The following is a 16,838-nucleotide window of genomic DNA, read 5'->3' as shown; positions in this document are numbered from 1 at the left end:
GCGTGTGGAGAATTCATTCACATACGGGCGCAGGGGGAATGAAAGTGAGTCCTTTGATGAGGGCTAACCGTTCAGCCTCAGTGAGGGGGAGGTGCGGGCATGGTGAATACCTGGCAGGGCTTGGAGCCGGGGCTGGGTGTAAAGCTGGAACTCGGAGCAGGGTGGAGACTGCAGCTGGAGGAATGGGTATGTGTGTAAAGGAACGGTCACGTGAGTGGAAGCGGAAGTCACGTGTTGTGCTTGCACCGACCAGCCCAACCTTCGAATTGCCATCCACTTTGACTCCCCCTCCCACTTCCCTGATGACTTGTCCATCCTTGGCCTCCTCCACTGTCAGAGTGGGGCCAAATGCAAACTGGAGGAACAACATCTCATATTTTGCCTTGGGAGCTTCCAGCCCAATGGCCTGAATATTGACTTCACCAGCTTTAAAATCTCTCCTCCCCTCACCTGTCCATCTTCTCACTCACCAAACCACTCCACCCTTCCCACTGACCAACTACAATAACCCTCTACCTGCATCCAACTATCTCCTTCTCACCTACCCTCCCCCCAGTGCATCCCCCTCCCTCTATTTATTTCTGGACTTTCCTCCCCCTCCCCAGTCCTGAAGGGGGATTTTGACCCGAAACTTTGACTTTCCTGCTCCTCGGATGCTGTCTGACCTGCTGTGCTTTTCCAGCTCCACATTTACTGACTCTAGCTTCCAGCATCTGCAGTCTTTTCTGTCTCCAGTAAGTGTAAATGGGTCTTTTTTCCAAATGGTAGATAGCGGGTTGCCACTGGAATCAGTGTTCGGACCCCAGCAATTCACGAAATATATTAATAATTTAGATGAGGAAACTAAGTGCAATATCTCAAAATTTGCAGATGATATAAAGCTGGGTGAGATTGTGAGCTGTGAGGAAGATGCAGAGTTGATTCAGTGTGGTTTGGACAAGCTGATTGAGTAGACAAATGTATGGCACATGCAGTATAATGTGGATAAATGTTGAGTTATCCACTTTGAGAGCAAAAATAGAAAGGCATTTTATTATTTGAATGGCTGTAAATTGTCCAAGGAGAATGTGCAATGAGATCTGGGTGTCCTTGTACAACAGTCACTGAAAGTAAGTTACACATGCAGTAGGCAGTCAAGAAGACAAGTGGTATATTGGCTTTCATAGCAAGAGGATTTGAGAACAGGAGCAGGAATATCTTGCTGCAATTGTACACAGCCTTGGTGAGACCACACCTGGAATATTGTGTGCAGTTTTGGTCTCCTTATCTGAGGAAGGATGTTCTGGGTATGAAGGGAGTGCAGCAAAGGTTTACCAGACTGATTCCTGAAAATAGCAGGACAGACATATGAGGAGAGGTTGAATCTGTTGGGATTTTATTCATTGGAGTTTAGAAGAATGAGGGGGGCCTCATAGAAACCTATAAAATTCTAACAAGACTAGACAGGGTCAATGCAGGATGGATGTTCCCTACAACAGTGGAGTCCAGAACCAGGGGCCACAGTCTGAGGGTATGGGGTAAGCCATTCAGAACTGAGATGAGGAGAAATTTCTTTACCCAGAGAGTGGTAAGCCTATGGAATTCGGTCCCACAGAAAGCAGTTGAGGCCAGAACATTGTGATTTTAAAGAGTTGGAAATAGCATTTGGGGCTGGATGTACCAAAGAATATCGGAGGAAAGCAGGAACAGGTTACTGAATTATATGATCAGCTATTGATCATCATGAATGGAGGAGCATGCTTGAGGGGCTGAGTGGCCTACTCCTACTCCTATCTTTTTCTTTTTATGTTTTCTATGTTTCTGTGTTTGTCAAATGGCAGGGCAGGCACTAGGGGGTCCTATGGTTTACTCCTGTTCCAATCTCCCTATTTTCTAAAGTTCACTTTGTATTACAGGCTGAAGGTTGAAAGCATGACCTCACAGCAGATGATACCATTTAAGGCATCAACAACTCCTTGGTTTTCCTTCTTCAGCCTATGTTACACAAAAATGTTTTATTTCTGTTAGTTATTAAGAAAGTAATATGAACATGAAATTTAGTATTGCTTGTTCAACCTAGCATCACTGAAAATAGATTCTGTGATTTCATCATCAGATTACAGGTTTAGCTTTTGTTTTATGCTTTACAGTCCTTGGTAAATAACAAGCAGCTACATCCAGGAAGAGATAACAAGGTGTAGAGCTGGATGAACACAGCAGGCCAAGCAGCATCAGAGGAGCAGGAAAGCTGACGTTTCAGGTCTGGACCCTTCTTCAGAAAGGAGTTTGGTCAACAAAACTCATATAGTACTCATCAGAACGAAAGAGGCAGCTTTTTCAGAAATAAAATACCTGCCTAATGGAACCAAAAATTCCTTTCAACCTTTTCATGTAACTTTCCCAAATGCTGCAAGTTGATTTGTACCAATTGCTTAAATCTTTCTTTCAATTAATGCCAAATGCGAAAGAGCCAAATTGAGCTTGCGAGTGAATCCAATCCAAAAACACCAGCAATCAGCTTCAAAAGCTCAGAAAACCTAATTATATTTATAATTTTATTTCTTACTTAAGACCATAAAAAATAAGAACAGAGTTAGCCATTCAGCCAATCAAGTCTGCTCCACCATTCAATGAGATCAGGGTTGATTTGACAATCCACAACTTCACTTTCCTGTCTTTTTCCTCATAACCCTTGCTGATTAAAAAATCTACTTCAGCATTAAATATACTTAATGGCACGGCCTTAACAGCCCTCTGTGGTAAAGAACACCAAGTATCACTGTGTTTTGAGAGAAGAAATTCACTGTCAGCTTTTTCTGAACTTTGTGAGACATTTGGTTTTAAATATTATACAGCAGTGGTGAAGTGGCAAGGACAGTGGATTTGGAATCCTCAGCCACAGGCTAATGCTATGGGATCATGGGTTCAAATCTCATCATGGTAGATGATTAAGTTTGAATTCAATGACGTCTGGAATTAAGCCTAACCTAATGATGTAACCATTATTGATTGCCATGAAAACAAAACCTGGTTTATTAATCCCTTATAAGGAAAAAAATGCTATCTGGCCTACATGTGACTCCAGACCTGCAGCAATGTGGTTGTATCTTAACTATCCTCTGAAATGGCCTAGAAAGCCAATTAGTTCACGGGCAACTATGGGTAGGCAACAAATGCCCCCCTTGCCAGAAATGCCTACATCCCATAGAAGGATAAAACTAAGCAATCCATGGGAAGAGCCTTAACCAATGCTTAAAAGTAAAAAAAAATGCTTACATCCTTGATCCCTTAGCTACTCTGTACTGTCTGGCTAACATTTCACTTTCTGCAAGCTATTGATATTGAGTGAGGATATGCTTGGCTTCTTTGAATCTTCCATATTCATATTTCACAATTTTTAAGCATACAGATGATGCCTGTATTTTAACGTGAAAGGAGTTGCCAGGCACAGGGTCAAGGTGGAAAGAAATAATTTGAATGGGAATAACTTCGTGTGGAGTGTGAACACAAACTTAGACAAGTTTGACTGAATAGTCTCATTCTATAGCGTAGATATTATATAATCTGGCAGATTGAGCAAGCAACCTTATTCTGTCTCACATGCTGCTTTCAAATATATTAGCCGATACAAAAAATTATACACAAATCAGAAATGTGTTTAGGAGTAAGCAAGTGTCTTTTAAGAAATAGGTTCGACGTTGAAAAATTTGTAGAGTATTTATTGAATCAAGGGCTCAATTTAGACATATAAGAAGAAACTCACTTGGCTGAAATGAATACTGTCTGTTTGTTTCTTGCTTATGTCTTTCATCTCTCGGCCAACAGACATACAGTGATTCATGGTCAAGCAACATCTTGAGTTTGAAATTCTTATCCTTGGGTTCAAATCCCTCTATGGCCTCATACCTCAGTTTTTCTGTAATTTCCTCCAGCATTTAAACTGTCGGTGATCCTTGAACTCTTTTAATTTTGGCCTTAATTTAAATCGTTCCCAGTTTCAATTCATTGGTAGCCATGCCTTCAATAACTTTCTCCTCACCACGTTCAAGATGCTCCTTAAAACCTAGCGGGGTGTGACCAATTGATCAATATCTCCTTACGTAGCTCAACATCAGGTTTTGTTTTATAGTGGTCCTGTGAAGTCCCTTGAGGTGTTTCATTAAGTTAAAGATTCTGTATAAGCTTTCGTTGATGGCACTGGAAGTATCAAGAGCTTGTACATATGAAGGAGGTAGCTTATTCTGACAATGCTGTAATAATGGACATAAGGCAGAGAGGCTGCCCATAGTATTACTTTAGGGAGAAGACAGATAAATCTAGTGACATCCTCAGCAAAGAACTTTATTGGATTTAAGGAACTTACAAAACTGTAGGTGTACCTACATCACATGGATCATAGCATTTCAATAAGAAGTCTCACCACTACCTTCTCAAGGGCAATTAGAGATGGTCAATAAGTGCTGGCCAAGCCAGCAATGCCCTCAATGCATGGACAAGATATACCTAAAAAGTATGGATGCTTGAAGGAGCCCTTTTGGTCTCCTCAGGGTCCTATGAAACGTATGTTGAGAGGGCAAAGTGGAAGTTATCAGTTTCCATATCCAGTTTTAATTAAGAAATCATGTTCCAGATGAAAGTTCTTCCAAGAATTTCCTCTCTTTTGTCCACCCTTGACCACTCCATTCCCTGCCATAACTCATAAATTAGATTGTCAAGCAGCAATAATTGAGAAATAGAAAGCTGCAATCTCTATTTAGTCATGAGGGATATATTTGGACAAGGTTTATTTATGGTTGATAATCACTTGTCAAAAACTCAAAATTAGCAAGGATACCGCAGGTAAGTAAGAATTAATTATAAGAATAATAATTAATTATAATAATAAGAATAATTAAAATTATAAGAATAAATATACCACAGTCTTCAAACTCTGTAAATACCACAAAATAGCTAACAATCAATTACTATTAAATTTTATAATTGATTTTGTAAGATAACATGCTCAAAACCAGATCTTACAAACAGGAAATGATTATTGACTGGTTAGTCTATTTTTGGCAAAGTGAATTGACAGATAAGTATTGACCACGAAAACTGTTTGCCATTCTTCAAAAGCCATTGAACAATTTATGACCTCAACATTGAAATACAGTCTTGCTTTACTATCTCATTAGAAATAAGGTATTTCTGATAACGTAGTACTTCCTAAATACTGCACTGAACTATCAGTTTAGATTCCTTAAGAACAAGCTTCCATATGGCGAGACTGATAGCACCAGCTCAACGTGGCACATGAAGTTGGGGCTGGAATAGAGGAGCCAGGACTATTATCAGGTCTCAAATATATACTTGAGAAGGAGGGATGTTACTTTTTAGGATATTGACTGTGTGTCCCTTAATTGGCATGGAGGCAGGTTGCCTGTCCAATCAAGGATGACAAACAGATGGATGTTAAAGATGGTCAACATATCCGACGCTTCCAGATTGAGATGAGCAACAGCTGCAGTAAAGGGCAAGTAACTGAGAAGATGCTTCAAAATGAAGATGCTTACTCACCAGCAATTTAAAAAACCCAATATATAATGGATTGAAATAAAAAACAAACTCAAGCCTCCACTGTGATGGGTTTGGATTCAGGGATAGTGCTGTAAATATCCCTTTACAAAGATGCCTTTGGCTAGACCTGCATCCAGGCAGCCTGGGAGAAATGGAGCATATCCTGCCTACAGCACTGTCCTCCCTAACCTACCACTGGTTGCATACCTCCAGGAAGTTCAATTGCCCTCTGTAGTGATTGTAACAAGGTCAGCCAGGTGGACCTCAGAACATGAGTTCCCTGATCTGGTCCAAACAGGGAGCCCTGGACAGGAGTGTCAGAGGTTCTCTTCACTCTGAGAGCTGGCTCTGAGGGAGCTGGAGCAGTGTCAAGGACTCTGAATGTGTAAATAAAGGGCGACTTCGTTATGGGATACCAGTCTCTGTGGAATTATTTCACCCACATCCAACAGCAGGTCAGGAAACTGGACACCAACTGGAAAATCCTAGTCAACCTCCTTTAACTGTCCCTAGCAAGACTCTTAATTAAACTAATTAGTTGCCTGTCCTCATGGGGGTTGAGCAGCCATGCTGGGCCCAGGACCAACATAGTGTCTCCAAAAGTGGGTTAAACTGTGTGATGGAATCTACTTGCAGCTGAGAGAACCTTTGCAAGTCACTTTCCCACAACTCTTAAAGATATTATTGGCAGAACAAACATGTATGGAGGTCAACAAGATTTAGTCTCTTAATGGAGGAAGAACATGTGTGAATTATGTATATTGGCCTCCACTGGACATGACATTTCAGTGGAGAATTATACTGTGATTTCTAAATGTTTCTTCATAAAGCCACAAAACAGCAAGTTCCACTCCACCAAGTTGACTATTGCTATGGATATATGTGCTAGATATAAATATGCACAGGATTTACAGCAAGATTCAGAACACTATGAGCATCCACTGCATTTTTTTCAACTAAATTCCTTGATACTCACTTGACTGTTTTGCTTTGTATAATCCAGGTGTAATCATGAAATTCATTAAAGTATTCTGTCCAGCATTATTTATTTGCAAAGGTACAACATCCCCAGTGATCTTGTTGTTTGCAATAACAGTGTCATTGCATAAATAGTTAATGAACATAAACGGTCCTTCTCCGAGATCTGAAATATGAAAGAATGATTTGTGACTTTCCATCACTATATTGGTGGAGACAACAGCACCTGAGAAAATAAGATTTGCATTACATAGCAAGATGAAATTTCTTCTGAGTTCCCACCCCAAGCAAAGGTGAAGGGTGCTTGAAAAAATGGGCTAAAATGTGTGATGGAGCCAACACCACCTTCCTGGTTGACCATAGCTTATCTTCTCTGCCCAAAGTGCTACTGACCACCATCCTCCCTGGTAACAGCATGTGCCAGCCCTCTGTGTGTTGGTTGTTGCTGCTTGGCAACAGAAGCTGATGATAGTCCACAGCAACATGAGACCCGACTCTTTACATTGAAACAGAGTTCAATTAGTAACCTCTCCAAACTCCTTTTCACTCAATTTTTCATCTGTAGAGTAAAAAGTACCAGCAGTATTTTCCATGTTTTCAGGATGGGTGCTTTCTGGCAGTGTTACAATGACCACTGACCCAGGAATGTGGATTGGAGTCATTAGAAGGGGAGCTAAATATTGGGAAGGGGAAGGAAGATTTGTCATCTCACATTGACACAATATAGAGATAGTACAGCAGTGAATTACATACAGAGTTTAGTCACTTTGGGGATTAAAGAAAGACAAAGGGTGGCACGGTGGTTCAGTGGCTCAATGGTTAGCACTGTTACCTCACAGACTCAGGGACCCAGGTTTGTTTCTAAACTCAGGCAACTGTCTGTGTGGAGTTTGCACATTCTCCTAGTTTCTATGTGGGTTTCCTCCAGGTGCTCTGGTTTCCTCCCACAATCCAAAGATGCGCAGGCTGGGTGGTTTTGCCATGCTAAATTGCCTGCAGTGTCCAGGGATGTGCAGGCTCGATCAATTGGCCATAGGGAATGCAGGGTTAGAGGGGTGGGGTGGGCTGCTCTTCGGAGGGTCAGTGTTAAATTGATGAGCTGAATGGCCTGCTTCTGCACTGTAGCAAAACTATTAATTGCTACGTTAATATTATTACCATGCTATGAGAATTAACATTTAAATATAGTTTTACAGGAAATGTGGACTCAATGAGATAAACCTTTGTTGGTAACACTTGGACATATAGCAATGCACAGCTGTAGGGCCAAGAAGAAAATCAGAGCCTGTCCTCTTATTAATTTAAATTTTAAATGTGGGCTCCCAAGTTTGCACAGCAAGCTTACTCAATTAAGTAACAGCCATATAAGCCTGGAAAGTGCAAAGTCTGATCTTCAGTCTGTGCTGAGTTAATACATTTCAGCCAGTCAGCAACAGAGAAGTTACCATGTTTCTATAGTGTTCCTCGTTTAAGTTAAGATTTCTTAATGTTTTACATTGAGCAGGAAAAAAGCACCACATATTGAAGACAAACAAAAGCAAGAATCGAGAGTGTTAGAGGAGTTCAGGAAAGGTAGTAAAGAGTGTTAAGTCAGCCATTGTAAACAGGAAAGTGGTAATTCAGGATTCACAAAGGAAATTCCAAAGTGCAGTGTCTGCAGGACAGCATCAATGATGAAGTGAAGAAAGCATGGAACACAGAAACATATTGTATTTATATTATATGTTTGATCTGGTAAAATATCCTAAGGTGTCACACAAACACAAAAGGAGAACTGAATTATGTTGAATAAAAATGTCAGAGGAACAAAGTGTGACACCTACTGGAAGTGGGTGCTATACGCATGATTTTTAAAATACATGGACAGACACATGGCAAAAAAAAAATCATAATAATTTGTACATTTCACTGAAATTTAAAGAAAAACGTTCCCTATTTTGTTTAAATAGAAACATAAGTGCAGTACATACCTTGATTGTAATATTCACAGTCAATAGCTGAAAAATATCAAGAATGTCCAGTAAGTAAAAAAAATTCAAAACATGCGTGTTGCAGTTAAGTGTTTACATCTCTTTAAATCAATCTGTCCTTTTTGTTTGTATGCATAAGTTAAAGATAATATGTCCTGATCTATGAATTCTATTAATGATTAATATTATTCTAATCTACTTACAGTGATTTTCTTTTGATCATTAGTCAGAGACTCAGATTTCTGGCCTACTCTGATTAAACTTTGAATCAAATGTGAGTTTCCTCTGGGTGCTCCGGTTTCCTCCCACAGCCAAAGATGTGCAGGTTAGGGGGATTAGCCCTGAGAAATTGCCCATAGTGTCCAGGGATGAGTGGGCTGGGTATATTGGCCATGGGAGGTGCTGGGTTGTGGGGATAAGGTAGAGATGTGTGTCTGGTTGGAGTGCTTTTTGGAGGGTCCTTGTGGACTCAGTGGGCTGAATGGTCTGTTCCGCACTGTAGGGATCCTATATCCTTAATCTATCTTTTAGAATTTTAATTTGAAAATTGAATTTTTTGATATATGACTTTGAAAAGCACACAATTGAATTTATGAGTTTATGAATTCAATTCAGTGGAAGTTTATTGGAAGTAGAAATGGCTGTCCAAAGAAATAACTTAAGTGTCATACATTATTTTGCTGCAACCAAAACTATGATTGCTTTTCTATGGGCCATTCTTGCTGAATTTCTGCACTTCTCATTCCTTCCTTTCAAGAGAAATCTTCACTCACCTAACCCCAGCAATAAAAGAAAAGATAAAATGTATTATCTCACTAAAATTAACTCATATAATAGTATTACCTTATTATTGTTATTCCTGTCATTGTTACCCTATTTATTGAGATGACTGTGATTAATATTATTCTAATGCTGGTAATAAAGCCAAAAAATGGATGATGACTGGTTAAGATGATATCTACCAAGCATCCCCATTTAACAAATTTCATTCAGTACTGTCTTCTAATTATGAAATTATGAATTTTTTCATGATTGATTTTTTTCTTTTGTTGTAGTACAACATTTTGAATCACATTTTTTTCAATGTAACATTTCTTACCTACCACAGCTGAAACGTATATTCGGATAATACTCACGACAAACACTGGGTGATCTCCAACTGATTGAGATTCCTTTTTGACAGCATGTATGTGCATATGCTGCAACGCTGGTACAAAAACATTCACAGTCTCCACCACGGTTACAGTTACACGTGTCTGTAAGACAATTCTTATAAAACCAGGTAACGTCGACCTTGAGAAACCAAAAATGTTCATTATTATCAAAACAAAATAATGTCATAATGGCAAATTATACCTCGTGCCAGTCTTAGAGTCTGATTGAACACAGTACAAGATGCAATTTGATGATGAGCATCAATCAGTTCTTGGACATTGTACATAAGCCCAAGGTGTGACCTCTACTTAAGTGCTTTAAACCCAGCTAAAACCCACAAAACCTTATTGGCTTCATTGTTATTTCTTACATGGGGGAAAATAATTTTCTAAAATCTCAGGACTTTTTTTAAAATGACACAGCACTGCCATCTAGAGCATATTAGGTAACCAAACTATTTTCCAAAACCAGGTGAGATAACGCAACATTCATAATGTTACTTTGTCCTGTTTAACAAGTAATTATGATAAGAAGCATTGTACATTAAACAAGCTAAAAATTCAACTGCGTATTACAGTATGTTATAATTTCATTTCAACAGCATTGTATAGACAGACCCAGAAGTAACATCCATACCACAATACAAGAGACAAGCAATAACTATCACCAGTGGGAGAAAATCTAAGCATACGCCCTTGATAGTCAGTGGTACTACTATAGATGAGTTCAAAATCATCAATATCCTTGGGGAGGCACCATTAAGCAGAAACTCAAGGTCATTAAAAAGGAAAGAAACAAGAAAAGGCCATTCAGTTGATTTCCTTCACAAAGGAGCATTTCTCTATTAACAAAGGTAATTACCCCACAACACCACCTGGGCGACCTTTAATCTCATGAATGTCCACCAGAGAACCCAGCTGCTCTGTTAGATAAAGTACTTTCTTCCTTGCAGTTTGCTAAATTTTTAGATCAAGCCGTTTCTTCTTAACATACAGACAAATCTGGGCATGCAGGTCCACAGTTCCCCAAAAGTGGCAACACAGGTGGCCAAAGTGATTAAGAAAGCATATGGCATGCTTGCCTTCGTCGCCCAGGGCATGGAGTACAAGAGTTGGCAAACCATGTTGCAGCTGTATAAAACCCTTGTTAGGCTGCATTTGGAGTATTGTGTGCAGTTTTTGTTGACATGCTACCAGAAGGACATGGAAGCTTTGGAGACAGTGCAGAGAAGGTTCACCAGCATGTTGCCCGGTCTTAAGGGCATTGGCTATGAGGAAAGTTTTAAAAGACTAGGATTGTTTTCACTGGAAAGACGATGGCTGAGAGGAGACCTGATAGAGGTCTACAAAATTATGCGAGGCACAGCTAGGGTGGATAGTCAGAGGCTTTTTCCCAGGGTTGAAATTTCAATTACAAGGGGGCACAGGTTCAAGGTGAGAGGACAGAAGTTTAAGGGAGATGTGCAAAGAAAGTTTTTCATGCAAAGAGTGGTAGGAGCCTGGAATGCACTGCCAGAGGAGGTGGTGGAAGCAGGCACGTTGGCGACATTTAAGAGGCATCTGGCGACATTTAAGAGGCATCTGGATGATTATGTGAATAGGAAGGGAATAGAGGGATATGGATCGAATAAGGGCAAAAGGTTTGTCTTTTTAGTTTAGTCAGGGCATGCTAATTGGCACAGTCTTGAAGGGCCGAAGGGCCTGTTCCTGTGCTGTACTTCTCTTTTGTTCTTCTTTTGTTCTTTTGTTCTTATTCTGAATCCAAGGACATTAGTCTAGCTTCCATGGAATAATTTGCAGCTTATCTTCATTTTGTTCAAGCAAATCTTATTTTTCAATCTGCTGACATGTCTGTGTTGAAGTGTGTAAGCTCTTTATTTCAACTATTTAACTGCATTTGATTTCTTTCTTCACCCTCTCTGAATGTCTAGCTGGTGAACTAGGCAAGTTCAGATCCTAAGTCATTGTACTAGAGCATTGTACAAATAAGACAAAGGATTGAAATGTTGCTCTTGAATTCATGTCAGCACATCATCCACATCAGAAACAAATCTGCAATATCAAACTATTCATCAGATAGTTTTGCTGGCTGCATACTTTCAGTTAAACATTCCTCCATGGGGTCAAGCAGGTTGTACTGTTCATTCTTGTTCTCAGTATTTGCTTCTACTGCAAAAAACACTGATTTTTGTGTTTTGATTTATTTCAGTAATATTTGGAGTATTTGTCAGACCTGACAAGCCTGTATAATTGCAGATTTCACAATGGGCTTTAAAATGTGCATTTTATTTTGACATCTCTCGATACCAAATCACTAACTGAGCCCTGGTTGTATACCTGGTGTCCCTAGTGTATTCTTTCTGAAACATTTTCCAAAAGAGAAGCTGGAAAAACTAATATTCAGGCATATTTCAGGGAAGTTGGGGTCAAGATGTATGCCGGTTCAAGTGTGACAAGGATATATACATTGTCAACTCTCCTACACTCTGTATTGCAGTACCATATATATCATATCTATAATCTTGAGAGTTATTCTATCTGGATCATGTAATTTTATCTCTGCAGGCCATCATTTCTGTTCCTTCAGTCATGGAATTTCATCTGAAAAACAGTGACACTCACCCATATTAAGCTCAAAATGAACGAGATGTCCATTGACGTTGAACAAACTCACTCAAACTCAAGTTGCTTGAATGACAAATTTAATTTCAGAATGCTACAGGTATTTTTTTAATGGTAATGGTTGCATCACTTTGACATTTTGTACAAGTAACCATTTGGTTTTCTGCTGCTTTGAAAATGTGTTCTACTTCTGCACATTTTCTGGAATGACCTTAGCCCTACACTCATCTCTTGAACATGTGGACAACAAACAGACCTACATCAGGCTTCTACTCATCAACGACACATCTGCCTTCAACACTGTAATTCCTACCAGACTAGCCTCAAATCTCTGAGACCTAGGTCTCGGCTCTGCCCTTTGCAACTGGATCCTCAGTTTCCTGACCCACAGACCAAAATCAGTGAAGATAGACAACAGCACCTCCTCCATGATAACCCTCAACACTGGCACCCCACAAGGATGCCTTCTCAGCCCCCTACTGTACTCCCTGTACACTCACGACTATTTTTTTATTCATTTGTGGGATGTGGGCGTTGCTGGCTGGCCAGTATTTCTTGCCCATCCCTAGCTGCCCTTGAGAAGGTGGTGGTGAGCTGCCTTCTTGAACCACTGCAGTCCTCCTGCTGTGGGTTGACCCACAAAGCTATTAGGGAGGGAATTCCAGGATTTTGACCCAGTAACAGTGAAGGAACAGCAATATATTTCCAAGTCAGGATGGTGAGAGGCTTGGAGGGGAACTTGGAAGTGGTGGTGTTCCCATATATCTGCTGCCCTTGTCTTTCTAGATGGAAGTGGTCACGGGTTTGGAAGGTGCTGTCTGAGGATCTTTGGTGACTGTGTAGCCAAATTCCGTGTGAACGCCACCTATAGGTTTGCCGACCATACCACCATGGTAGGCCAGATTTCAAACAACAATGAGTCGGAATACAGGAAGAAGATAGAGTGCTTGGTGTCATGATGCAATAATAACAATCTCTCTCTCTCAATGTCAGCAAAACTAAACAACTTATCATTGACTTCAGGAAGAAAGGAGAAGGATACACTCCTATCTACATCAACAGAGCTGAGGTGGAGCGGGTTCAGAGCATCAAGTTCCTAGGAGTGACAATAACCAACAATCTGTCCTGGACCTCCCTACGGAGATGCAAGAAGGCACAACAATGCCTTTTCTTCCTCAGGTGGCTTAGGAAATTCAGCATGTCCATAAAGACCCTCACCAACTTCTACAGATGCACCATAGAAAGCATACTGTCCGGGTGCATAACGGCCTGGTACGGAAACTGCTCTGCCCGGGACTGTAAGATACTGCAGAAAGTTGTTCTGAAAGCACAGCCTATACAATAATGGAAACCAACCTCCCATCCATGGACTCCATTTACACTTCTCGTTGCTGTGGAAAGGCTGCCAACATCGTCAAAGACCCTTCCCACCTAGTAATGCTCTCTTCCAACCTCTTTCTTCAGGCAGAAGATAACCTTGTATGCCTCGTTCTGTCTAAGCACCCTATGATCTATATGTCCTTGTTTGCTATGATCTGCTTGTACTACTCGCAAAACAAAGCTTTTCACTGTACTTAGGTACATGAGACTACAATGAACCAAATCAAATCAAATCAAAGCGAATTGACCTATAGTTTTACAGATGTAGCATTCTTTTGCAGTAGCCAGTCACTGCTTGTGCCCATGACACTTTTTTGTTCCAAACCAATGACACTGACTGTTAGTATCCAATGTTTTGGCCTACTTTTCTTGTCAGCTTGTCACTTGTGACTGCAGACTATTTATACCTCATGATATCAACAAATTCTGTTGCACTCCCATGGTAAGGTAATCCATCACCTCTCAGGATTTGTCTGTGATTATTCCTGGTTCCGGCTTCCAGTACAATTTAAATAGCTTTCTCCAAAAACTAAATCTTCATTGTGCATAATAAAACTGACAAAGAACTCCTCAGTAATTCCAATAACAATCTTTGTCTTTTCAATTCACGGTCCATGGCATCAGTTTTTACACTAAACCGTAGAGGTCATCAATGAAATTATCTATGTATTTTCCTGGATGCTGAAATATTCGGTAGGTCTTGCTCTTTTGAAAACTTTGTTTGTTCACAGATTGAAGTAACTACTAAAAGCTGCCTGAACATCTCCAAAGATATTTGTACCTTCTTTTATATTTTGGTGATTTATAACACTATCAACTGAAGGTCCTATTGAGTACAATTAGGTATTTACCTGTTCACCTTGAGGTTTCTTATATAATTTTGAAACAATTTGATGTCTCAAGCACTATTTCTCCAATGTGTTCAATTTGTGTTCAGTTTGGCATATAAGGGAAAGTAAATCTCCCAGATTGATTTGTTTCACCCGCTATTTCTACCTAATGTGTTTAACTATTCTTTTTACTCCAAAGCTGTTTTAAATCTGCAGGATCTCAATGTTGCTTGTAATTTTCTTTACTTTTAGCTTTAATATTGCATTAGGTCACTATTACAGTATTTATCTGCCTACAGGATTTATAATTCTGCTTTATAGAAATGCAATCTTCATTGTATTACAAGCTTTAAATCTATTTATCAGAGCAACATTGTATCATTTTCTTCTAATAAGGCTTCCAATTCTACATTATAGCAATGATGTTGCATTTCAAAAACTTTAACTTTTGTCGGGTTACCCGCGGACAAGGGAGGCGCAGTTGTAGTATGGCGCACTGACCTCTACATCGCCGAGGCCAGGTGCCAACTCTCCGACACCTCCTCCTACCGCCCCCTTGATCATGACCCCACCCCGACCACCAAACCATCATCTCCCAAACCATCCACAACCTCATCACTTCAGGTGACCTCCCACTCACAGCCTCCAAACTCATCGTTCCCCAACCCCACACCACCTGCTTCTATCTCCTTCCCAAAATCCACAAACCTGACTGCCCTGGTCGACCCATTGTCTCCGCCTGCTCCTGCCCCACCGAACTTATCTCCACCTATCTGGACTCCATTTTCTCCCCCTTGGTCCAGGAACTCCCTACCTACGTCCGTGACACCACCCACACCCTCCACCTCCTCCAGAACTTCCAATTCCCCGGTCCCCAACACCTCATCTTTACCATGGACGTCCAGTCCCTATACACCTGCATTCCCCATACACATGGCCTAAAGGCCCTCCGCTTCTTCCTGTCCCGCAGGCCCGACCAGTCCCCCTCCACTGATACCCTCATCCACTTAGCTGAATTCGTCCTCACCCTCAACAACTTCTCTTTCAATTCCTCCCACTTCCTACAGACAAAGGGGGTGGCCATGGGTACCCGCATGGGCCCAAGTTATGCCTGCCTCTTTGTAGGTTACGTGGAACAATCCCTCTTCCATACCTACACTGGCCCTAAACCCCACCTCTTCCTCCGTTACATTGATGACTATATCGGCGCCGCCTCGTGCTCCCATGAGGAGCTCGAACAGTTCATCCACTTCACCAACACCTTCCACCCCAACCTTAAGTTCACCTGGACCATCTCTAATACCTCGCTCTCCTTCCTGGACCTCTCTGTCTCATCTCCGGCAATCACCTAGAAACCGATATCCATTTCAAGCCCACCGACTCCCACAGCTACCTAGAATACACCTCCTCCCACCCACCTTCCTGCAAAAATGCCATCCCCTATTCCCAATTCCTTCGCCTCTGCCGCATCTGCTCCCAGGATGAAGCATTCCACTCCCGTACATCTCAGATGTCCTCGTTTTTCAAGGACCGCAACTTCCCCCCCTCAGTGGTCAAGAACACCCTCGACCGTGTCTCCCGCATTTCCCGCAACTCATCCCTCACACCCCCTCCCCGCAATAACAACCAAAACAGAATCCCCCTCGTCCTCACGTGCCACCCCACCAACCTCCAGATCCAACGCATCATCCTCCGACACTTCCGCCATCTGCAATCCGACCCCATCACCAAAGACATTTTTCCCTCCCCACCCTTACCTGCTTTCCAGAGGGACCACTCTCTCCGTGACTCCCTTGTCCGCTCCACACTCCCCTCCAGCCCCACCACACCCGGCACTTTTCCCTGCAACCGCAGGAAGTGTTACACCTGACCCTACACCTCCCCCATCACCCCCATCCCATTCCCCAAGAAGACTTTCGACATCAAGCAGATGTTCACCTGCACACCTGTTAATGTGGTATACTGCATCCGCTGTTCCCGTTGTGGCCTCCTCTACATCGGGGAAACCAAGCGGAGGCTTGGGGACCGCTTTGCAGAACACCTACTCTCGGTTCGCAATAAACAACTGCACCTCCCAGTCACGAACCATTTCAACTCCCCCTCCCATTCTGCAGACGACATGTCCATCCTGGGCCTCCTGCAGTGCCACAACGATGCGACCCGAAGGTTGCAGGAACAGCAACTCATATTCCGCTTGGGAACCCTGCAGCCCAATGGTACCAATGTGGACTTCACAAGCTTCAAAATCTCCCCTCCCCTTACCGCATCCCAAAACCAGCCCAGCTCATCCCCGCCTCCCTAACCTGTCCTTCTTCCCACCTATCCCTCCTCCCACCTCAAGCCCCACCCTCATCTCCTACCTACTAACC

The 16,838-nt window shown here is 41.7% G+C and overlaps 1 protein-coding gene across 1 annotated transcript in view; it reads right to left on the bottom strand.

Moving 5' to 3' along the window:
• Positions 1-16,838, bottom strand: part of otogl (otogelin-like) — a 198,108-nt gene that overhangs the window by 87,446 nt on the left and 93,824 nt on the right. Inside the window, exons 29-31 of the mRNA XM_048607915.1 lie at positions 9,620-9,776; positions 8,484-8,510; positions 6,512-6,679 (exon numbers count right to left, since the gene is read on the bottom strand). Coding sequence (XP_048463872.1) covers positions 6,512-6,679; positions 8,484-8,510; positions 9,620-9,776 — 352 coding nt within the window. The remainder of the gene's footprint in view (positions 1-6,511; positions 6,680-8,483; positions 8,511-9,619; positions 9,777-16,838) is intronic.

Source organism: Rhincodon typus, chromosome 18 (assembly GCF_021869965.1).
Source record: "Rhincodon typus isolate 14 chromosome 18, sRhiTyp1.1, whole genome shotgun sequence".
NCBI lineage: Eukaryota > Metazoa > Chordata > Chondrichthyes > Orectolobiformes > Rhincodontidae > Rhincodon > Rhincodon typus.
Note: the sequence above shows the minus strand (reverse complement) of the source record. Positions and strands in the feature narration are given on the sequence as shown.